Here is a 24,902-nt window from a genome sequence, read left to right on the forward strand (position 1 = left end):
GTTGGGGTTAATTGTCCAATTCCAGCTTCAGGTTATGAAGGCCCATCCTCCCAGATTGCTCTCCTCAATTCACTATTGTTTTAATTTTGGGGCCTGAAGCTGCAATGGTGTCCTTGGTTCTCAGGCTGGAAAAGGATGGTTTTGTCTGACTGAACTGTGAGAATGTGCTAACATTTTATATGAAGTTCAGAGTCACACACCAATATAGTACAGAATCTGAAAAATATAAAAGCTAAAACTTAAGGCATCACTATTACCTGTACAATTTACCTTGTTTAGTTTTTTTAAGCTCTGAGACTTATAATTCATACCAGTGAGTAAGAAAATGCAGCTAGACAACACATACTTAGAAAAATTTGGACTTCCTTTCCTCATTTTTACATGAAAATGGTTATGCCTTGGACTGGGACTATTGTTTCCCCTATATTTTTTCCTTTCTGTTGGATTAGAAGATTCTTGGAAGTAGTTACAGATTTAGAATATTGGAACCATTTTGAAATGTCCTGGAAATACATTTCTTGATATAAGACAAAAAAGTTCATAGAACTGCCTGTACTGAGGTGCATTCTGATTATACCTTGTCCTCATTGACATTAAAGATTACAGGACAGGATGAGCCTTTCTCCAGTGTCATAATGTACACTGCATATCTTGTGATTGAAAAAGTATTAAAAGTAAATGGTTTTGGTTTTTTTTCTACTAATAATTTGGATGCATTTTTTGGATAGAATTTTTCTACAAATAACTTGGATACGTCTTGCAAGGTGACACTTGGGTGTCAAAATTCTGCAGGCAATTTAATGTACCTGGAGCCAAGACAACTGTGTGGTGTCTTAATAATTATTATATTCTATAATTATTTGTCTGGCATCCAAAACCATTTAAACCCATAATCCTCTACATCTCTTACATGTCTCACTGTTTAATCTGAGAGATCCTTGAAGTCCCCATCCAGACTGAGAAGCTCTCACTTGGTTGGTATGTGCACTTGAGTAGATGCGAATTAAATAGTAAGAAGAAAGTCCAATGTGAATCATTTCAGGTAAAATCTTTTAACATACCAAGTCTTCCATCACTACCATGGTGTTTTCTAGCATGAACGTGATTGCATATCTCACCAGGGCTGTGAAAACTTCTAGAGCTAAGAGAAGATGTTGATATTTTTGTATTTTGTATTTTTGATTTTTGTATTTTTGTTTGAACCTGAATCCTTTTTTTCTCCTTTTGTCTCCAACTCTAAATCTTCAGAGCATTGTCTTGTGTATGTTCTGAGATTCAAATTTTTAAAGTATCTTTTTATCCTTCATTGCACCCCAAAGCAGAGCCTGGGCCCTGCTCGGAGCCCTCCCTGCACACAGGGACACCCAGGGCTGAGGGCCCCTCTCAGCTGTGTCTCCTCTCCAGGCTGAACAGCCCCAGCTCCCTCAGCCTTTCCTCCTCAGGGGGATGCTCCAGGCCCTCCACCATCTTTGCCACCCAGCACTGGACCCACTCCAGGAGCTCCATGTCCCTCTTGTCCATAGGAGCCCAGAACTGGACACAGCACCCCAGATGTGCCTTGCAGGGCTGAGCAGAGGGGCAGGATCACCTTCCTGATCTGTGCAGAGCTGCTTTCCAGCAGGTCAGTCCCAGCCTGTACCAGTTCCAGGGGTTTTTCCTCCTTCCTGCATTTGCCTTTGTTGAATTTCACACAGTTCTTCTCTGCCCATCTCTCCAACCTGTCAAGGTCCCCTATGTTCAGAGCACTAATGGTTGCCAGCTCTTCATAGCAATACTTCATTACCCTGAGGCTTCCTCTAAAAGCATTTTATCTCTGGCTTGGATTGGGTAAATACATGTCTTATTTTCCCTGTGTCAGACAGTGACGCCTGATTCCAATTTGCTGTCATATGGAAAGGAAGAGTATTTATTTAGTGTTCTGGTGAAACTAATATAGGGCAATGATTATTTTCCTGTGTGAGTAATGTAAGGATACATGATTTAAACAAATGGTGCTCTCAACAGCAAGGGGAGAAGGAACCTGTTTATATTAGATCGTCTCTCAATCAACAGAGAACAGGGGTTTTTCTGCTTGCAGCCTTGGAAGCTGTGTAAGAACAATCCTGAGTGGTAGTTTCTTCTGGGACTTGAAACCAAAAGACAGGAAGCTGAGGAATAATACAAACCTCTGCTGGTTTGCATGCCACAGTGATATTAGAGAAAGAATTAGAGAAAGAAAAGAAATAGAAATAATTGATGGATAGAAAATATATCTGAGTTAATAAATGAATAGCAGGGGTGTTTTTTTGGGTTTTTTTGTTTGTTTGTTTGTTTGTTTTTTTACTAAAGGAAATGTGAATGCATTTATTGATAAATAGTTTGCATGTTCTTATTTTTAAAAATAACAATTAGTAGCATAAAGGCATTCAAAGATGTAACTTAGATGGAAATAGTAGTTATTATTGAGATTCTCTACTTGGAATATCTTTAGTGATGCTTCTGTAAAAAAGAAGCAGCCTCTTGGAAAAATTTCAGACCAAATCTTGTTAGTTTTATTTTAATTTGGACTAGATGACCTTTAAAGGTCCCTTCCAGCTCCAACTATTCAATGATTCTACAATAATTTCCTCCAAAACTTCATAGTTTATATAGTTTAAATACAGGGAAAATTAATGCCAGTGATTTACAATGGAATGGAGTCACTTACCTCAGCATTTGAGTATCCTGACAATCCTAGAACAGTCAATAATAGGGGACATCTGCACATCTACACTCATCTTCAGAAGTGGGGAAATCTGTTTGCAGATGTTGGAGGCCTTTTGGCTGTGAGAAATTTTCAGTTTCAGGTTGGCTAATGAATCTTTCATATACATAAAGTTCACACTTCACAAAGCTTTTTTCACAGTCTCTTGCTCATTCTAAAGAACACTACTCCATCATTTACACTTGAATGATATTTTTCAAGCTTTTTTTTTCCTCCCTTGTAATAATAATAGATACAGTAGAAGTTTCCAAGTTTGTTTTCTTGCCTGCTGTTACCACCAGGAGTGGGAGAGAACATCAGCTGTGGGCATCCCCCATGACACACCAAATCTTGAATTAACACCTATGTAGCCAGTGAATAATTTGACCACATTAAAACCGAGTTCAGCGAGTCTGAATACTTTTCTGTACCTAGGGACTTTATGGTTTTAATGTTGTTGGTATAAATTCACTTAGTTTGGTCAGTGTTACCTGCTATAAATGTCAGGTGTGCAATAGGGTTTCTTTTGTTTCCTGGAGAGTAGAAGAATTACAGCTATAAAATGTTGGTCCAAAATGTTGATTTTGGAATTTGAATTGAAAGAAGGAAAAATAGAAAAAAGTCACGCCTGAAGCTAAAGTTGAAATGTAGTTATTGTTCATAAATGCATTAAATTCTTCTCCCTGTGTGTCAGAAAATGGGTAAAAAAAAAAAAGCTCTGTTTTAAGAAGTTGAGCTTAAATTATTTATAAAGAAGAGATTTTTTAAAAAATACTTTGATTCAAGCTTATCTTTTGCAAAATAGAGGTATTAATTTTACTATTTACTTCAATGTCTTTTCCTTTGTAATCTAATATAATTTTAAAGGAATAATTTTGTCTCCAATAGATAACAGAGCCCAGGAACATGGTGCATTTTCCAGTTGGCCCACTCCATTACACAGGCTGACTCCACGTAGTTTTCTAAAGGCTCTTACATATTTCTAATTTTTTTCTTCTTTGGTATTTTTAGAAAGATCTTGTTTGTAACATTAAGAATGTAAACTCAAACAAGCTGTACGTGTTCTTCTTTTGCTGTTTTTGTTCCCTCTGAGTGTGTAGCTTCTTTTTTTGTATTTTTTCTACTCTGATTGTGTTGAATATGTTGCTAAAATCCATGAAGAACAAATCAAGAAAAACACTCTGACCTTTTCTATGATCAGAAGAAGTATGTGAGGTGTGAGTCAAATGAAGAGAGATGCTGATGTCTAAATTTATATTAAATATTCAATTTAAAAGATGGGAATATTCAGAAAATATATTCATCATAGTGATCTGGGGGGCTCTTTGATAGCAGTGGTGTGGTAATAACCCTGTAGGCTGAGGTGTGGGGCTTTGTTTTGGAGCTCCTGGGACTGACTTTCACCCAATTTCAGCCTGAAGGCAGCTGAAGGAAGGGCTGTTCTCTCCTGTGACTGGAACAACCTGTGCTCTTAATTTTATATCAACTGCTTTCACCCCGACATTGAAACCATTGAGTATTGAACCTGTAGATGTGTTCTTTATGCTTTTGGAAGTAGGGAGTCCCTGGGTAACCTGCTTATTGCCAAAGATGCTTTTGGGGTAATTCCTCTCCAGCTACGAGGAGCTGGCTGCAGACTTCATGTCTGTATCCAGATCCAGCTCTCTGGGCTGCCTGGACTGGAAGCCAAGAGAAGGTGAGGTGAAGCAGTCAATCTTGCTTCAGGGACTTTAGGGAACAGTTTTCATAAAGGGGAAAAAAATAAAAATAGTAAATTTTGTCATTGAAACCAAGATCTTAGTAGAAGGCAGGGGCTGTGGGGTATGAACATGTGTTTTCTTATTCTCTTGATCTATATGGACTGAGATTCACTGTATGTCCGACATAAATAAAATAAAGCTCTTATCAGTCTCTACAGCTCCCTGAAAGGAGGTTGAAGCCAGGTGGGGATTGGTCTCTTCTCCCAGGTAACAAGTACAAATAACAAGGACAGGACCAAATGGCCTCAAGTTGTGTCAGAGTAGGTTTGGATTGGATATTAGGAAGAATTTCTGCAGTGAAAGGGTGGTCAAACATTGGAACAGACTGTACAGAGAAGTGGTGAAGTCACCATCCCTGGAGGGATTTAGCAGATGTGTGGATGTGGCACTTGGGGAGATGGCTTAGTGGTGGCATTGCAGTGCTGGGGTAGTGGTTGGACTCGATGATCCTAAAAGTATTTTCCAACTTAAACAATTCTATGTTTTCTAAAGCCTCAAAATGTGATACAGAGCTTCATCTTCTAGAGGTCACGTATAATCAACTGGTGTTATATTAAATGGTCTTCAGTAAAAAAACAGTTACATTTGAAACTAAGTACCTGTTAAAAAGAAAATTTATCATCTTTTAATGTGCAGATGGTCCTTTTTTTGTTCTAAACCGCTTGTGATGATTCAGTCATGCTGGTGAACCCTTGTGCAGTGATCCTGAAATGTTACCTGTGAGGGTGCTCTAATGGGCTCCATAATGTAATTATCTCCCAGGATGTGCTAAGTGAATAAAGCACATCCCTTTGCTGAGTTTTGGAAACAAATTCAGTGTTTCCCTCTTTGTGTGTTAGAATAAGAAGCTCAGGTGTCACCATTAGTAGCATGTGAGATGTTACATAGAAAGATTGAGGTGAAAACCTGTATTTGCCTTTTCTATTTAGTTGCCTTCATAAAAGTATCAGGATGCTCTGGAATGTATTTACAGGACTCTATCTTAATTCAGAATATTATTTGGTAATTTTATAGGAGCCTGTTTTTTACGTAGAAAAGGTGAGAAAATGGGACATTTTAATGCATATTTAATAACACAACAACCTTCCTGCCTCTGAAAAGAAATTCACCCAGGTGAATTTTCTTGTATAATGAAAACAAAATCGTAGCTCCTGCAGCATTATTCTTGGCTCCCAGCAGTTCCAAGGCATGCAAACATCACCATTCCAGCTCTGTCCTGCAGTTTAACTGGAAGGATTATGTCACAACACGGTATGTTTGTTTTCCAGCTTTTTGTCTGTTTGTCCATCAAGACGGTTTTGTAGAAGAAGTATCGGTGATTGTTGACTTTGGAGGTAGTGGAAGAAAAAATAATTCTGGAAGAAAGAAAAAAGAGACAGTCCCATTGAAGTAACTGTGCTTCTGTCAAGGAGAATGAATACTCCTTTCAACAAATCTATAATTTGCAGAACTTGCAAAAAGAAAATAGCCGTAAGGTGACTGTTAACATACTTCAGTTCATCCTGCCAAGAAAGTTAACTTCATAAAGTCATTAAACCCATGATTACATTTTAAAATATTATTCCCCAGCCATTTCTTCTTAGGCTTTAAAATATAGTTACTGTATATACTACCTTCTTTGTAATGCGAAAAATTGTAAAATACACTTATTTTTCATAAACTCCTAATTATTAACAGAGCTATTTGCGCTCCTATAGTTAAAATCATTTCAACACTTCCGTTATTTAAACTTCGCTTTTAGGGGTTCATAATTCTGCTGTAATAAAAAATATATTCAGACTCTGAGGTCTCAGACATTGTTTGCTGGTATTAGGGAATTTAGTCTGTTTTTCTTAAAAAAGCTGAGTAATTTAGATTGTTTGCTGTTCTTCAATATCATCCCAAACAAAATATTTTGTAACGTGGACCTAATTTCAAAGCTAAAAAAATTAAGAGAAGTGACTATGTTGGAACTTCTGCAGCCCCAAATTCTGTGACTGGCACTGAGGCTTGGAGAAGGGAGATGGTGGGAAATTCTTGCCATAATTGCTCCCTTGCCATGTGGTAACCTCATGTATGAACAGTTCCTGCAGCATTTCTATCCCACCCCTCATCTGGAGTCACGGGCAGTGCTGCTCCCTGGATGAAACCCTCCATGCTCCCACTGCAGCCAGGGGTGAGGTACCGCCTGATTTTGGAGAGCTGAGAAGGCTTTTCTGGAATGACAAATGCTCGGGTGCTCCGAGATGGATTGGCTCTTTGGCACGGCTTCCTGAAATCCCCCTTCATCACATAATGACTCAACAGGGCCTTCAGCTCCAGAAATTCAGGAATTGGGCTTATTGCATATTAATGACAACTCTGGGACAGTCAAATAAGACAGTTTGTTATAATACTAATTATAGCAAAGCACTCACGTTGTGGTTTGAATGAGTCAATTATGTGTGTGTTGAACTATAAATACATCTTCCCCCAGCCTCGGCTGTGTGGGACGTAATTTTTATTTAATTGCTTGGATACATATTTACCTGAGCATACCCTGGTTTCCCAGGTAAATACGTGTACCAATGCATAACTCATTATGGTCTGTTTGAATAAATAATCCATATTTTATAACTGTACAGGAAGTAATTATTTTCATACTTTGCTTTCTTAAAGCCAAAGAAATTAAATGCTGTGTGTCCATTCCTTAAAATAAAATAGATGCAGTCGAGGCAATACGAGAATAAAGTTTTCATTGTTTTGGTAGAAACTGAGAATATTATTCCAGATTTTGATCTTGTGTTTAGCCCAGAATAACTCCATTAAAGTAAACAGTGTTATTCAGGATTTACTTAGATGCAAATGGGACATGAATTTGGCCTTTTCTCCTAACTCTCCCTTCCTACATCACAAGGCTCCTGCAAGCAGCTCACACACAACCTTTGCTATAAACGTCGTTGTCACATGTTTATAATTTGGAAAAATAAGGTATTTCAGCTACACATGGAAATTAACATACCTGAACTTTATGTCTTAGAGAGTCATGGAATGGTTTGGATTGGAAGGGGCAAGAGATCATCCTTGTGCATGTTTAGGAACCAGGGCGTGCTTTCCCTTTGGATATTTCTGCCATTGTTTTACATGATATTTGGGAAAGCTGTGTTGTGTTATCACCATGCTAAGGTCAGGTTTTCTAACACTTTTAAGCTCAGTGGGGCCAAAGTCGGCCTTGGCATAAATCCATTAGCTGCAATAGATTTACACCAGAGAGGAATATTGGCTCGTTCTTGGTAAATTTTTTTTTTTATCCAACTCTTTATATTTTATGTTAGAAACATAAGTAGCTTGCGTGCCCTCAAACTAATCAGAATAAGAAACAGTTTTGCTTATGCCAAAAAATAGAGCTATCATTTTTCACATTCTTACATTTTTCAAGTGAGATTATGTTACTGTGACTTCTGAATTCCTGAAATCTCTCTGGTCTCGGTGACTGCAAGGGCCAAGACAGGGTTCCAAGGGGAAAATCTGAACCTCTTCACGCAGTATTTTTTGTGTTGTGCATACCAGATATAGGTAATGTTTTGTGTGCATGTGATTAGTGTGGAAAAAAATTAATGCAGTCCAGTATTATGATTTATGGACTGAATCTTTTGCCCACTGAACACTTGCCAAAATGAAAACTTCCCCCCCTCCTTTCCTCTTCTTTGGATATTAGAAACAGCTACTGTTTTTGTTGATCTTTTTAACTTCTGAATAGGCCTATTTCAAGTCATAGCAGCATGGGAGCTCAGATTAATAATATACTTATTCAGCCAGTGATACTGAGTGAAACCATTGCTAGTGTGAGTATGAAGGATAGGATTTCTTTAAATTATTTTCAGGTGCATTTATGCATTTCTAAAGAAGAATATAGAACTATTTGAACATAAATTAAATTGCTGTGTATTGATCATGTTACAGGTGTGTATGAATTTTAATATCAAGAATTTTTGAACGTGTCTCTTCTTTTGATGACTTTTGTGCTGTGCTCACTGTCCATTTTCCATCAGAAGGTTAACAAGGCTAAGGGAAAAAAAAACTTACAATTAAATCTTGCTTTTTGGATTATGTTTTCTAATTTAGAGGATAAAGTGTGAAGCATCCTGTCTATGTCAGTTGATACAGCATTATGTTTTGTGCTGAAACTGCTTGTCCACAGAGGTGATGGATTCCCCATCACTGGAAAAATTCTGGGTCAGACTGGATAGGACTCTGAGCAACCTGGTCTAGCTGAAGGTCCCTGCTTGTTACAGAGGGTTGGACTAGATAATCTTTAAAAATTCTTTCCTGCCCATTCTGTGATTCCATGATGATGGTGGATTTGCTCCTTTCACCTCACGAGCCTGAACAAAAGGCTTGTGAGGTGAAAGGAGCGAATCCCACTGACTCTTTTTGCGCATTTGGGTTGAACCTCCTTAGCCCAGTACTTTGAGAAGCATCAGCTGTGCAGATAACCCAGACTACCAGGTTTCTAAACCTGTTCTGGTTTTGTGTAAAAAACCCCAATTTCCTGCACTTACTGAGAGCTGATGTACTTAGTCCTTTACAAAGAGATTTTTGCTCTCTACAGCACAATTTGAGGTGTTTGGGGCCTTTGTAGGCTCTGTCACAATGGATGTGGGGGCAGTCCATTGCTTCACACTCCTTTGGCCACCTTTTATCAATTTTTGTGTCATTCCTTGCTCAGTCCCATCTTTATTACTTTCACAGCTGCATGGCCTGTTCTGTTCAATAAGATTTTTCAATTCCTTCATTAGTAGAGTCGGTGTTGCCTATCGATTAATTTTCTTTCTCCCAAATGAAATAAGACCATTCCTAAAAAAGTTCTTCATGTGAGTCTGGTTTGTACTAATGCTAAGTCAAGTAGGGGTAGAGTTTCTTTCAAAAAATACTTAGGTAAGCTGTTTAAAATGAATATTTGTTATTCTAAAAAATTGGGAGAGGGATCAGCCGTCCTTCCACAGTTGCAGATAAAGTGCTATGGCAAGAATTTGGCATTTTTACATTGCCTGAGAGAATTATATGTTCATTTTCTGTGCTAAGAGAAGAAAAAAAAATGGCAACAGGACTTTTTAAAAGCAATCATTTTAAATACAAACAAAAAAGCTTTTTCTTGAGATTTGTCAAAGGTCTTCCAGACCTTTCATAAAATTGTTATTCACTTCTTGGCAAACAAGACTCAAGTGAGTGACACCTTTGAGAGTCCCAGCTTGTGTTTTAGTGCACAGCTTGTATTTTGCTATGGACAACCATGCAAAATATTATCTGAATTTATTTAAAACAAACCCCAGTGAATAAAGTTTTTAACACTGAAAAGGCCATCCTAATTTATTCATTTATTTTAGTTGCAGCAAGCAGCTGAAGTTTCTCAGATGAGAGGGGCTCGAGTCATCTCTGCTGAAGATCTCCTGTTCTTGATGCGCAAAGATAAGGTACAGTAATTAGACAGAAATTTCGTACTTTATTTAGGCAGCTGTTTTTGTGTTTTCAAGTGTTTTCTTAACCTATATAAAGGAATCCATCATCATGAATACCTTTATATTAAAAGTATAGCTGTTCTGTAATTGTATGTGATTGAGCATGTTATAATCATTCTGCAATATCTGAAATAATAATTGAATAATTGTTTTTTTCCTGTAGCTTTAATTTTTTTTTTTTTTTTTTTTTTTTTTTTTTTTACAAAGCTTTAGGGTAGATAATGTACCTTAGAGCTAAAAACAATTTCTTAATAAGACATAAATATCGATCCCTATATTTTAGGTCCCTTTAATTAAAAATCAATCATTCTAATTTCACCCTGGTTATGAAGGGTGCCAATGTGACATTTTACAATGTGACCCTTACAATTTTGTTATTTAGACTGTCTATAAATCCACTTTATTTTATTTCATAATATTTTTCCTATGTTTTATCCCACTAAAATCTCCAAATTTAGGTATGGCCTTGCTTTGTCTGGATAGTGAGTACAGGAAGTCTACAATGGAAAAAATAATTTTCTTTCCTCAAACTTAATAATTATTAAAAAAAATTCAACTGTTTTAAATTACATTATTTGTTCTTCCTTTATGTCATTTTTCTCCTTAGTTTCCCTCTTGCTCTCACCCTTTTCTCTCCTTTGTTTTCCTTTCCTCATTTGACAGATGAAACTTAATGAACAAAACTATTTCAAAATTAAACTCCACTAAAACATGAAAATAAATTGCAGTTTCTTTATCTGATAAAAGCTGTAAGGCTGTTCTGAAAACAGTGGTTGATATGGAGTCAAAGTTCATGGAAATGTGCATTTCTAGCCTAGAGTTTCCAAAGTAAGCAAACATTGTGGAGTTCCATAAAGAAGCCCAGTATATGAATTTATTCTTTCTGAAAGTCAAACTCATTTCTGTCTCACAGCAATGTAAAAAAGAGCTCAAATAAATAATATTTAATATGGATTTGCTACTGTCATGAGGTACTTTCTATTTGTGGATTTTCTGCAGAATTTAAAATGACAAATATTTTAAAGGTTATATTTACTGAATAATGTGCTACACATTTGTATGTTTGCGTGTTACAAAGTTTATTAAATAAGAAATAGTAATAGTCATTAATATAAATGTATTTTTTTCTCATAGAAGAAGCTTCGAAGGCTACTTAAATACATGTTTTTTCGAGACTACAAATCTAAAATTGTCAAAGGAATAGAAGAAGATGACCTCCTCGAAGGTAGAAAAAAAAGAAATTAATTTGGGAGAGGCTTGATATCTTGTAAAAGTGCTGAACAGCTCAATGCAAAGTATTAATGTCTGGCTTGATAGAGACACAAAAATAGTAAAAATAGTCTCTTTAGAGGAATTTTGCTGAAAATCTCTGCTTTTCCATTTGAAATATGTAAGCATTTGCATTTACCATCCAGATGAACAGTAAGACTTTAATGTCAGAGCTCTGTTGAAGTAAGAAACTGGTCCTGATTAAAGGGCTTATTGATTTCAGCATCTGTATTTTAAATGCACCACCTGCAATTGAATGGACATTTGTTAAATTATTATCAAAAGGTTTTGATAGTGATATTTTTGACATGCTTTAAAAAATATACCCTTATAATCTGAAGTTACTGAACATTAATATATGATGTGGGTGTTTTTTTCAGTGTGGTTTGACATTTTATACTTTGAATTTCTAGTTCAAATAATGGGAAACACTTTTGTTTCTGCATTCCTTGAGGAAGTCACAGTTTTTATAACCAATGCATTTAAAGGAAAAGCTCTTTGAATTAAAAATATATTAATTTATGCCACATAGTTTCCTGGTTTAAAATTTTGTTGATTTATATTGATATTAGAACTAACATTTCTGTTGTAAAAACTTAAGTGAAAACTTATCATAGCAAATCTAAACCTTACCATACTGCTATAACATCTAGCAATGTCCATACACAACTTTCTGTATTAAACTTACTTCCTTTCTCAGAGCCTTTAATTATTTTTCCCATACAATGAATTCCTTGTGTTTGGTTCCTCTGAGCATCCACATTGATGCTAGGTAAACATTGTACTTCTTGCTTTGACTTCATCAAGCTGTGGAGAAGTTTTTGTCAGCTCATTTGAGATTTAATTTGCCTGTGGCATTTTATTTTCATGTTTCGTGTGTGCAAGCAATTTGGCAGTACAGCTTCTTACCTGGCAGCTTTTAGGTTTTAATACTTTAGCTTGTGTCACTACTTGAAGCAAATAAACAATTCTTTTAAGCCTTTTAGATGTTCATGAAAAGTTTCCTAAATGCAGTTTATCCTGGAGTTAAAGAATGCCTTTTCTAGTAAGCTTTGGTAATTAAAGCCGTTAATTTTCTTTTGTGAATTTAATGCCTTTATAGGTATTCTGCTGTTTAGAACAACAGAGATCATCTTGCCAGCATTATCCAGGTTTTACTGCAGAGAGCAATGGTCCATTACCTTTGGAATTGCATCTTAGTGGTCATGTTAGAGTTTGCTTGAGGCTGTAGGTAATGAGGTGTTCTGCATGTGTTCAGGGAAGAACATTTCCTCGATATATTTTGCTCTGTGACTCAAGTTCTTTCTACCAAAGAGGGGTTGTTTCCTCTAGAGCTGTGTCCACTGTGGATTCTTTGGTGAGAAGTAATGCTATACGGGCAGCAGATTAGTTTTCTCTAGATCATGAAAAACTACTTGGTTATACTAAAAATATTAAATGATGTTTTGCTCTTACTGGAGCAGAGCAGCATCATCACCTTGTTCAGGTAGCACAGCTTGTGTGACGGGCACAATAAGAACAGGCCTTTTCTGCTCAGTGCTGGTTCTAAACTGTGTCACTCTGAGTGATGTTTGGAGAAGACAAATAAGTGAAGTTTGTTGTTCTTTGCTTGTCTTTGTGAAGACAAATTCAACAGCAATAACACCAACAAGCGGCAGAAGCTGGCCCAGGACTTTCTCAACTCCATTGACCAGACTGGAGAGCTCTTGGCCATGTTTGAAGATGATGAGATTGATGATGTCAAGCAGGAGCGCATGGAGGTAATTCTTTCCCTTTACTGATACCCAGCAGAGAAACTGTGAAACATTTAATACATCATGCTGGTCTGATGCCTTTTTCATGCTGCATATTAAATCACTGTTACATGTTTTTTCTTTTGCCCAGATGGTCTAAAGAAATCCTATTTCCATATTATTCCTGTTCTTTCAAATGTTTCTTGATATCTAGGCACACATGCTGAGAAGGAAGATTATGGAATGGTAGTTATGGATCTTTATGTCTGCTGTGTATTTGTATTTCTTTCCTGAAGAAAGAAAATTCTTTTTATAAAAATTCCATGCACATTTTTCACAACAGTGTTGTCCTTTCTTATTATTTATCTTCTTAGCAAATTGTTTCAATACCATATAACATATATGGCATGTGTTCATATAACACAGCTTACACATTAAATTAAAATATTCTGTGCAAACATGCTTGAGTATAAACTCTTCTCTCCCTCCTTTTGAGTCCTATTTTCTGTATTATGTAGTTATGAAAAATTTTATCTACAGTAAAAAATGCAGTGCTACATGACCTCCATAAAGCTAGGTGGGACTGAAAAGCAGTGTAGCTGTGTTGGCATGGAAGTCTGTGTTTTTGACTAATTTTCTGTGGGTGAGCAGGACTACCCTGATTTTTTGGTAATCTGGTCTACAGTGAATGCAGGGAAGAGTCCTTCACCCATCTTCATGCTCAGTTGCTCAATTCTTCCTAATGTTTTCTGTAGGCAACTGGATGTCAAGAGCAAAATTGTATTGGGAGCACACTCACAATTCCAGAGGAGTATTTGATCCAATTTCCATCCATTTTCAGACAACTACATAGTGGACAGGACTGTTAGAAATCTGATATTTGTAGAGTGAATTCTATACCTTTTCAGTGCTGGAAGCTGGGGGCTTTGGTTTGAGTTCCCTTTCAATGCTGAGATGGCTCATGTGTTTGGTAATATTTTTGTATTTAATATTTAGCTATTAGGGCTTCATTTCCCCTTCAGGATTTCATGGAAAATTTTAAGAAATAATGGAATTTTTATGCTGTGCTGGTTGTAAATCTACTTTCTTTCTTCTTAATGGAGCCTCTTTTCAGAACTCTGGCATTTCCAATCTGCTTTCTGCTCCTTTCTGCCGTGCAATAGGAAGAAATCAAAACCTAATGAAGAACCACTTCTCTGTAAGAATTTGGTCAGGAACAAGTCCCATTTCCCCCCAGCTGAGAATCTGTGTCATTGAACAGTTGTATCCAACCACTGTTTGTATTTTGGAAACTGATGGTTTCTCTTCTTTAACCTCTTACTTATTTATTTATGCAAAATGTTGTGTTTTGCATAAAGGCAGGCAAATCCTTTGAGCTTGTACACACAGAAATGGATAACAGCGTTCTTCTTAATGAATGGGTTATGTGCTTGACTTTGCACTCTCTTCTGTTCTTCCAGTATAGTATTTTTCAGGTCTAAAGAACTTCTCAAGTTGATAAAAGTATGAAGTTCTCTGTTGTAGACAATGGCCAATCTGAATCTCTGTTTGTCTGTCAAGGAATGTGTGTCTGTAATCAAACATTCGCCTTTCATCTGACTATATGTTTTGGGTTTTATCACTACACTGTAATCCATGAATGGTAGTGCATGTGTGAATTAAATATAAAAAGTAATTCTTCTCTCTGTTGCTTGACTTCATTACATTTTGTGAACTCTTGACCTGTTTCTATGTTAAAAAAAAAAAAGAGTCAAGGTCTTATTTTAGAATATGTTGATGAATTATATACAGATATTAAGCCAGTACTGTCTGTTTGCTTTCTTATTAGTCTCTAAATCTAATGACAAAACATGAAAGACTGTTTGAAACATGCTACTCAAAATTTTTAATGTATTTTTGGCTTTGTTTTGTTTGGGATTTTCTTGTCACTTTGAGGTGAGTGGAAAGGAAGCAAAGATAGTAGGAAATGTGATCTATTCCTAAAGGAAGAGTTAGTGGATGGGCTAATCTCCTGTATCACATGTTCTTTCTTCAGTAGGTTGTTTAATCCACACTAAATTCTGGAGGAAATCCAATAGACAATTTAACAGGGTTTTTTAAGGAATTAGTGTACTTAAATCATGAACTTCAATCTAAGGGCAGTGTTCCTTTTAGGTATCAATTACCTCAGAAATGTGTGGTTATCTTGGTTTGGGCAACTGTAAATGATTTCAGTTCCACTTTGCCTTGGGCCAAAATCATGCTAAGCTGTCCAGAGTAGATGATAAACATATATTTCTGATGTCATTATGGGCTAAACAGGAAATGATTGTTTAGCAGTATGGTTTCAGTTATGATACAAAATGCAAATATTGTTTATACTCGTTCCTTCTAAAGCATTTCATAAAATTAGAGCTAAGCCTTCATGTTGTTGCCTGCAGTGCTGTGAGGTCCATTCCATATCTGTACCACAGAGGAGTCAGGGAAGCTCTGAGCCACTTCGGGACATTACCAAAGGAGAACAAACAATTCTACACTTCTTTGACTAAAATACAGCCTCCAGCACTGTCATATTAAAAGCAAAGGACACTCATCTAGGATTGTCTATAGAATTTACTGATGTATCCCATGATTTTAATTTGAAGCAAAGGGAATGTCTCTGGAACAGTAATACCAGCCGTGCGCAAAGGGACATTGATCCAAGGTAGAATACTCTTAAAATACTCTTTCTACAGGGCAGAAATTAAGAACAGATTTCACACTACTAAAATAATCATAACACATTATTATTTTATCAATACATTGTGATAAGATGACTTTTTATAAAAACTGCAATAATAGCATTAAATAGAGGCAAACCAGCCAACTGTATTGGCAAAATCAAAACAAAATAAAAACTGGCATAGCACCTCTGTCTCACTTCATGACAGTTCCTATCCTGCCCTCCTGAGACAGCTACTGCTGCACCAGAGCTGCTCCTCAGAGTAAGAACATTTATAGATGAAAAAGTGATTCCCATTCCTGGATGTAACTGAACTGTGCATGGGAAGGAGAGAGGGATCATAGAGCTGGTTTGCATAATGTGTGCCAGTCTCTTGAGAATAACACATGTGATGGCAATCTACCCACACTCCTTTTTTCCTTTTTTATTGCACAGGTTGAGGGCTGGAACAGCCAGAGCTGGTGGTGCTCGGGAATTCAACTTCCCTTCCTTTGCCTGTTCTGTGGCAGAATCCACAGTAACTGACACCTTGCAAGAGGATAGCTATTTGGCTTTCCTCTGTCTCGTAAAAATCATTTAGAGAGGTGGTATTCCTGTGGGGATGTGGCTGAATTGGTGCGGCAAAAAGGGCCCTGTTCATTTAAAATCTTTGAATGTTTCCTTATTTTGCAGTTTGAGTAGACTTGGAGTTTTAGGTGCTTGTGTCCTTATGTTGCTCCTCTGAACTTCTCAGGTTCCTGACCATAGTTAAACCAACTGCAGGTTTGGCTGTAATTTTGTGAATGGTAACTTCAGTTCTGCTGCTTTTTTTTCTGTGAGAACCACTATCATATTCTCTGTGTCATGTCATTAAATCAAGTGTAGTTATTTAAAAACTTCAGTCAACGTCATTCACTGCAAAGCTGACATCTCATTCTGTAAATACTAATTTTTTATCATTTGTTTTATAGCTTTAATGCTCTCTCCCCCTCAAAAAAAGTCTTCCCATCAGAAGTCTGGACTGACACACAAAAGAATTCATAGAGCATCATGCTGTGAGTGCTCTGTTTCACTTCTGTTCCCATAGGATTAGGGGAAACACCATTCATCTGTCACTCTGACTGCTAGTTTAAGGATACATTTCCAACACTCACATGTTATATGGCAATAATTCAGTAGCAGTAGCTACCATAATGCTTTCATAGTACATTGCAAGTTTGAATAAACAGTGGAGGGAAAATAACTTCCCTACAAGAATAGACTACCTTAAAGCAGGCTTGAAGCCAGCAAAATGGTAAAAAACTAAGTTAAATCCCTACTTTCTGATTCTTTTGCAGGGGGGTTGGCACTAGATGATCTTTAAGGTTCCTTTCAACACAAACTATCTTTCAATTCTATGATTTAAGGTCTACTGTCCTATGAATTACTGAATTGATATTTAAATATCAATTCAATTGCTTAATTGATCCTTAAAAACTACAGATACTTATTTTTATTGTAGGAGACTCATTGTAGATGTAATTTTTTTTGGTGCTGCTCACCAGTATTCTTGTCTTAGTGGGAAATCTCTAAAGCTCACAGCAATGCAGTAGGTTCTGTGCAAAAGATGGTGAATGGCATTAAAGTGTAGGTAGAATATATAGTGTTTAACATTTTTTTAGTTACTCCTGTTTAAGTTTGTGTTTTTTGAGACAGACTTAATTTGTATTTGCACAAGACCCTTGAACACACCAGACTGCATCTTGAGGTACAGGGAATTGTGCTCTGGGAGTTCACTCTGTTTCAGTCTTAGAAATATGTTGGACTTACAGTAAATTATTAAACTACACAGTGACCAAGAAGATTCCTTCCTGCTGGAGTATCATCAATGTCTGAGTGATCACACTTTGACCTGAGCCAGGTCATGTTGTCCCAAACAATGTCCAACTCTGGCGTCCTCAACACAGGAAAACAAGGAGCTGTTGGAGCAGGTCCAGAGGAGACCATGAAGATGCTCAGAGGGCTGGAGCACCTTTCCTTTGGAGCCAGGCTGGGAGAGCTGGGTGGGCCCAGCCTGGAGAAGGCTCCAGGGAGACCTTAGAGCCTCTTCCAGAGCCTGAAGGGGCTTCAGGAGAGCTGGAGAGGGACTTGTGGAGTGCCAGGACAAAGAGGAATGGCTTTAAACTAAAGAGGGTTGATTTAGTTTAGACATAAGGAAGAAGCTTTTTACGATGAGGGTGTGAGGCACTGGCACAGGTTGCTCAGAACCATTCAGTGTGAGGTTGGAAGGGATTCTGAGCAATCTCTCTGCTGGAAAATATCCTTGTTCCCTGCAGGGCACAGGGACTATGTGGCCTTTAAAGGTCCCTTCCAACCCAAACCATTCTATGACTGTAAACTCCTGGGAGGCAGCAGAGGCCAGGAGCTCTCCCCACCACATCATTTGGATGTGACCACTCTCCTAGGAGAGCATTAGCATGGACAGAGGTTGCTCTGTGGTGATTGCCCTTGGACACAGGACGTGGACTTGGGGTCTTTTGAGACAGAAAATTGGAGGGCATAAATCAGAAGTAAACAACAGTGAGCTCTTCTTTTCAGGGTGGATCTGAAAGATGGTGTTGAAGTTCTCAAATTCATTATACAAATTTGGAAAAGATGTACAGAGAAAATAAGAAGGAAGTGATTGAGGAGGAACTCTGAAACCTTTTAGTACCACTGTGCTCATTTCACCAGCCACAATTATGCCAGTGAAAGTGCTGGGGAGGGGGGGTCATTACTCTTTGGTGAGTATCTGATTTAAATCCCATATGAAAAATAGGGACAGCACACACTTAATAGAAACTGCATGCTGGAAGACAAACTAAGAAGTTTTCTTTTACTAAACATCAATTCTCAGTCCATGTCTCTTTTGCTCTCCAATTTTGATAATATACCTATTTTTCTTTTAAAAGAATTATTTTTGACTTCCTTGCTGAAATCAGATTGATGTTGACAAAATCTATATTTTGGGACAGAATCTTTGGATTTAGTTGAGTGCTGGCTTCTCTTATCTCACAGTATTGTGTCCAAATCAAATAAATTGTTGCTTTTTAGAATCACAGTTTACTGACCTTAAACCTTCTTTGATTTTAACAGCTACACGTTAGGAAATAATGTATCCTTGGACAAGATTTGATAGTGTAATCCCTGTGGGGTTTTTGTGCTGTTCTTTACCAAACATTGTCAAATATGGGCAAAGGGATGCCAGTGGCAGGACAGAAGGACAAGCCATAACATTAAATCCCTTAAATCTCACATTTTTATGGACTAAATAATTGCAGCCCTAAATGCAAACCAGTAGCATCCTCATCCATGAGTCCTGGACAAGTCAGAGCAGAAAAGGATTTCTAGTGGCTAAATAACCTACTCAAAGAGGAGTGGGAAAGTTCCTGCCCAAGGACACAAGTCCTGGTACAGTGAGGAAAGCAAGACCAGGATCTCATTTTCCCATTCCCTTAAGCTGTTTTGAGAACTCTGTTCATCACTTCCACAAGTTGGGCTGAATTTCACTTAGTGGTACCTGCCTAAAAATTTAAACATTCCAGAAACTTAGGCTGGCTTTTGTACTCAGAAATGAGAGGGAAACAATGCAAGGGGAAGTTAATTTCTTAGATCAGAGGTAGAAATATTTTTTTTACCAAATTTTATTCCTAGAAACATCAAAGTTACATTAAAGTGTACTTCATCAGATGTTAAGAAAAGTACTTCCAGTGCCTCCAGGATGATTCTCGTTAGAGACTCAAGATCTGTGTGTGCTGTGGGACCTTGATATAAAAAAAACCAAAAACCTGTAATGATGATATGAAATAGACTTTAGGGTCACACCGGCTCCCTATATTCTGTCTACTGGTTTTGATTTACACAGATACCAAGATTAAAAAGAACATAGATGAAACATCAATCAACAAAACCCACTTATTTTTTTCTGTAGGCAATGGGGTTGGTTGGTTTTTTTTTTGTTTTTTTTTTTTCAATACTGCAAAATGGAAGTTAGGAATGCAAATATAGAAGGAATTAATTCCACTGCAGCAGTCCACCTAGTGTTTCCAGATGAGCGCAAAGCACAACTGGTAGCTACTCAACTCTAAATTTGCTGTTTTGGCATGAAATTATCTGTAAGCATTATTTGGTATAAAAATAAGCCTGGTGGTATTAATGGTTTCTCTGATTACACATTGCTTGGGAATGTTTGGGATAGTGGGAAAGCACTGTTTCTCTTGGGCAGTGATTGAATTGGTTAAAAGTAAACAGAAAATAAACAGGAACAGTTTTTCATTATTATCTATATGGCTGTAAATGTTGTGCCCATTCTCTTTGGAATGGGAAAAAGCCCCTGAGTGGAAAAGATTACTTGCCACAGCCAGTATCAATCAAATTTTTACACTGCTAAATCTAGCATTATTGGCTTTTTCTCACATTGGGGTTGCTTGCTATGGTTACATAGAGTGGCCTGTTTGTTTGGATCTTCAGTCATGGGGTTTTTGAGCGTTTTAATGAATGTTGCTCATACTGCAAATCTAGACAGCTTTGCTGGAGGGAAAGGTGTTATTTGCTTTTCTGTCTTCTAGTTCTTTGAGTATTTTTTGCCACTATTTGCTTTCTCTGAGGAAGAGGAAGATCCAGGGCTGTTGTAGTTTTGACAACCAAATGGCTATGTCTCAAATTTTGGAAGGAAACTTTATATATATATTATTTATATCTGTGATTAAATGTAGACACACATGCTTATAAACAGTATTTCCATGGAGCATTTGATTAGGAGCCAAATACAAGACTACCAAAACATTCTCCTTCTGAGTGTATTTTAACATGTTTAACATGTTGCTTAGCTCTACTAATCACCCTGTATTGGTACTCACAACAGAGTTATTTTTTATATAAACTTTGGAGAATTGGGAGTAAAGATTGATGCTGAAGTCTGACATTGGTCCCATTGGTAGGAGGTTATTGAAACTCTTGTAATTTAAAGTAATTAAATTTGTGCTAATAGCAATTTGTATTTTTGAAGTTGTTTAGAGGTGCAATAATGTAAGTCTTGTCTACAAGACAGGCTGTAACTCAGATACTTTAGGGTGGAAGTTATTTTTTCAGATCTTTGAACTTCTATGTAGCAAATTGCTGTCTTTAAGTTCCACTAAGCCTAATATTGAGGTCTAAATGAAGAGGAAACAGCAACTGTTTATTTCTTATGTTAAGGTGTTGACCAGATCTACACTGAGAATAGTTCTGTCCTCTCAAGTTTTTCAGAAGGAACCCGTCACTTGCATAAAACCATTTTTAAGATGTTTTGCACAGGATTCAGAAAACTCAAAAACCCATGGAGTTGTAACATAAGTTAATAAGAATTTCAAACACAGTATTATTCTATAAGTTTCCTACTTCTTATTTGTTGCAAGAAAGAATTTTCTGACACTGTCGTGAATAGTGAGACTGAAGTCTCAGCACAGAGACCCTGTATTTTTGGCAGAAATCTTCACAACCACTTGTTTCTCTCACTCACATCTGGAAAACACCATAGGCAGGAACACCTTGCGTTGTCAGCCACTGAGCCACTGTGTGACCAAGCTCCTGGACACCCCTGAATTTCTCTTTCCATCTGTTTAAAGTTTCAAATCACAAAAATCTTTCTGTGGAAGAAAAGAATACCTTCTAACATATGAAGAAAATAGAGGAAGGCTCTCTATGGCATGAAATAGAGGGGAGTTGAGGGTGTTCTTTTTCAACTGCTGCAGAAAAGAATGGTCTGAGGTGTAACAGGCAAGGTCCTGGGTTTAACAGAGAGGAGAGAACACTTGGAAGCCAATATGAAGGAAAGGAATTTTTTCTGCTTCATTCGTAGGAGGCTGATGCAAGACCCTTGGCCTAAGGCTGTGCCAGACTCATTCATCTGAAGGTTAATTTATCTGCTATTTCTAGACATCACAGGTAGAGCAGAGAAACGCTTTCCCCTTTCCTTACCCTGTATGTCCACTAAAGGATTAGCACTGTCTTTCCCTGTATTAAACTCCAGCCAGGAACTAAAACCTGCTTTGAATCAGGCCCATGGGTTTACCCTGCAAATACCTCCCACAAAATGAATGAGAATCCTTTTCTTTCTAACTGGAATTTGCCCTCTAACAGCAGACTGAGCAAACTGTGTGTCATCAGAGCCTCTCCAGCCAGTCTGCAGCACACAGACAGCATAAAGGAGCATTGGAAGTAGTTTTCAGGCTGCACTCCAGCTAAATATAGCCAAAATGAGCTCAGATCTATTGAGTTGCACGACTTAAAGTGGGGGAAGAAATCTATAGAGAGTTATTGAATACAAAGATGTTGCATTTGGTTAAAGAAGTGCTTGAGCTACAGATCACTGGGTGCTGTATGACTGTTGAAGAAACAATTATCATAAGCTAGTTTTGTAGTTATACTGATCATACCTTGCTGCTGTTGGAACTTGGGCAAAACAGAGATTTGTCTGTCTCTCCTTTTGTATATTTAATTCTTCTTTTTCTGTTTTTAATTTTGGTTTGGCATTTTATTTTTTTGTTTTTCCATCTGACCACAGGATTATCCAAGACTAGTGCAGTTTTACTCCTCGGAAATAAAGAGGTCAGTTTGCTGGTTCCTGGGCTATGTTGTCCATAGTATTTGATTTCATTCACGTAGGATTTTGTGAATGTTACTATTTCATTGAAGTCAGAGAGGATTTCATGAACCGCAGGCATTTAAGCAAAAAATTGAGAATCACTTGATTCATTCAATAGTCTCTATCTCCACATTGTCATCTTCCTTTCAGTGAATTCCAGACCAAAATCCAGCATTTCACAAGATTTCGTTACCTATTACCCAGATACTATGGTCAAATGTTGTCCTTTTTTGTTGACATTTGTAAAGCCACAAGGGGCCAAACTTTCCCACCTATATTCACACTCAAGTTCAGATGTCATGAGGAAAGTCAAAGGATCTATTGCTACAGTGAAGGTCATTAAGGTAATCCAATAGTAAACACATTGTTTCCTAGAGAATGAGAAATACCAGCATTTTTTTGCTTTAAAACTCATTCTGATAGGACTTGTAACTACAAGCTGCCCTTGTAACATGACAGGCTATCCCTAAGATAGGACCCTATGGCAGATTTTTTCATAGGGAATGTGATTTTAGTACTGAGAGTAAGAATAAGAACACAAGTTCATGAAAAATACAAGGTATGCAGGTTAATGTGATTTTACTTTCATCAGTTTTCTATATAAATTAACAGGAAGGAACTAAAGTGAGTACAGGACATTTCAGAACCAGAGCAGTTGCCTCCCCTTGCACTGCATTTTCTTGAAGCACAAACTGACAGAGTCAAGATTAAGATTACATATGAGGAAGAAAACTCTTTACTGTGAGGGTGGTGAGACACTGGTTGCCCAGGGAAGTCATCCCTATCCCTGGAAGTGTCCACAGCCAGGTTGCATGGGGCCCTGAGCAGCTTGGGATAGTGGAAAGTGTCCCTGCCCACGGCAAGGGGCTGGAACCACGGATCTTTAAGGTCCTTTTCAATCCAAACTATTCTGAGATTCTGTGAATCTCTTTTTGCATTCAACTCAGACATGATTAGCTGCTGGATCTCATAAACTAAATAGAAGCAGTAATTCATTGCATGGCAAATAAATACTGAGTCACAATCCAGAGCAGTCAAATGTGTGGAAAGCAGGCCTGGCATTCACAAGGACCTTGTTGACAGGCTGGAGAAATAGGCTGACACGAAGGTCAGCAATAGTAAATGTGGATGCTGTAACCCCATGCAAGGGTACAGCGTGTGGGGCAGCCGCGTGCTGGGCTGTGTCAGCAGAGGTTGCCAGCAGTTCAAGGGAAACAATGATTCCCCCTGATCTGGCACTTGTGGGACCACATTTGGACTCTGTGGCCTATTTTGTGCTCCCAAGTACAAGAAGGACTTTGAAATACTGAAGCAGAAGATCACCAAGAAATAGAGGGGGTGCATGTGATGAATGACTGAGAGGCAAAAACTTTCTCAGCTTGAAAAAGAGGAGGCAAAAGGGAAATTTCATTGCTGTTTCCAAGTAATGACAGAAGGAGATGGAGCCAGACTGTGTTTGGATGTGCATGGCAAAGGGCAGAATTTGAACTGATACCTAATAGGAGAAAAGCAGTCCTGATCAAAGATTGGAACTGGTTGGCCAGAGAGGATGATGAAGTTTCCATCTTTGGAGATATCTCATACTTGGCTGATCAAGGTGATGAACCACTTGATCTAATTGGTCCTTTTTTGAGCAGAGTCAAACTAGAGATCTCTGGAAGGTCCAAAACCTTTAGGGATTAAATTATTCTACCATCCTGTGATCCTGCACTCAAGTTTCCTATTTCAGATATTAAAATGGCTGGTGGGGTGGAAATAGAAGAGCTTTTATGAAGCAAATAGATGACAAACCATCTCAGATTTCTAAGAACTGTTTAAAAATCTAGGTAGCATATAATTGGACTTTCCAGTTTCTGCACTTTCTGTAATCTGTAGCTGCTGGTATTTCCTGGAATAGATGTTTTATGTACATAAGGAACAGGGTTTTCTGTCTTTCATTTTGTCTCGGTCGCTGTGGTTTATTTTATCTATAATGTTGCTTGCTGTATTCTTCCGTAAGAATATGATCTGGCGGCTGTGCAAAATTACACTTGGGGAGAACTTCACACATCTGCTGCAGCAAAGGAACCAGGAGCAGCAAGATTTAAGCTTCCTAAGTGTCTGTTGAAATCCTAAAATACAATTAAGCTCTGCGTGTTGTAAAATGGGAGATGCATCCACTCCCAATCTACCAGAAAAAGGACCCACAACATTCCTACAGAACAGCACGGGTAATATGCTGCCATAGTTTATTCTCTTGACCCAAGGCAGCATGATTCCATTTGGGTCTTTAGCCCCTCAGACTTTAAATTTCGTCCTCTCAAGTCTTTCTTTCTGCTCTCCCATCTTTGTAAAAATTGTGGATACCTAGTCAGGTATACGCTTTCATTAAATGGGTCAGAAAAGGTTCTTTTAATTCGGATAATCAGGAAAAACAGTAGCAGATCTCATTTTCAGGTAGTTCTCTTACATAAAGGAGTGCATGGAGTGCATATGCAGGGTTTATTCTTACAGATATTCTTGTAATCAGCATTTGTGCCTTTTAATAATCTGGGATTTGCATTACAATAACTTTAAAACATGACAGAAATTAGCCATTGCTCCCTCTTTACCTTGACAAAGTACATCTACAACTTGAC

At 37.6% G+C, this 24,902-nt stretch overlaps 1 protein-coding gene across 3 annotated transcripts in view; it reads left to right on the forward strand.

Annotated features, from left to right (window-relative positions):
• SUPT3H (SPT3 homolog, SAGA and STAGA complex component) overlaps positions 1–24,902 on the forward strand; it is a 255,374-nt gene that overhangs the window by 160,128 nt on the left and 70,344 nt on the right. For all 3 annotated transcript variants that reach the window (XM_041426201.1, XM_041426199.1, XM_041426200.1), the window contains exons 4-6: positions 9,828–9,914; positions 11,094–11,184; positions 12,852–12,988. In XM_041426201.1, the coding sequence (XP_041282135.1) occupies positions 9,828–9,914; positions 11,094–11,184; positions 12,852–12,988 (315 nt within the window). The remainder of the gene's footprint in view (positions 1–9,827; positions 9,915–11,093; positions 11,185–12,851; positions 12,989–24,902) is intronic.

This window comes from Onychostruthus taczanowskii, unplaced genomic scaffold (assembly GCF_017590055.1).
Source record: "Onychostruthus taczanowskii isolate IOZ18803 unplaced genomic scaffold, ASM1759005v1 scaffold90, whole genome shotgun sequence".
Taxonomy (NCBI): Eukaryota; Metazoa; Chordata; class Aves; order Passeriformes; family Passeridae; genus Onychostruthus; species Onychostruthus taczanowskii.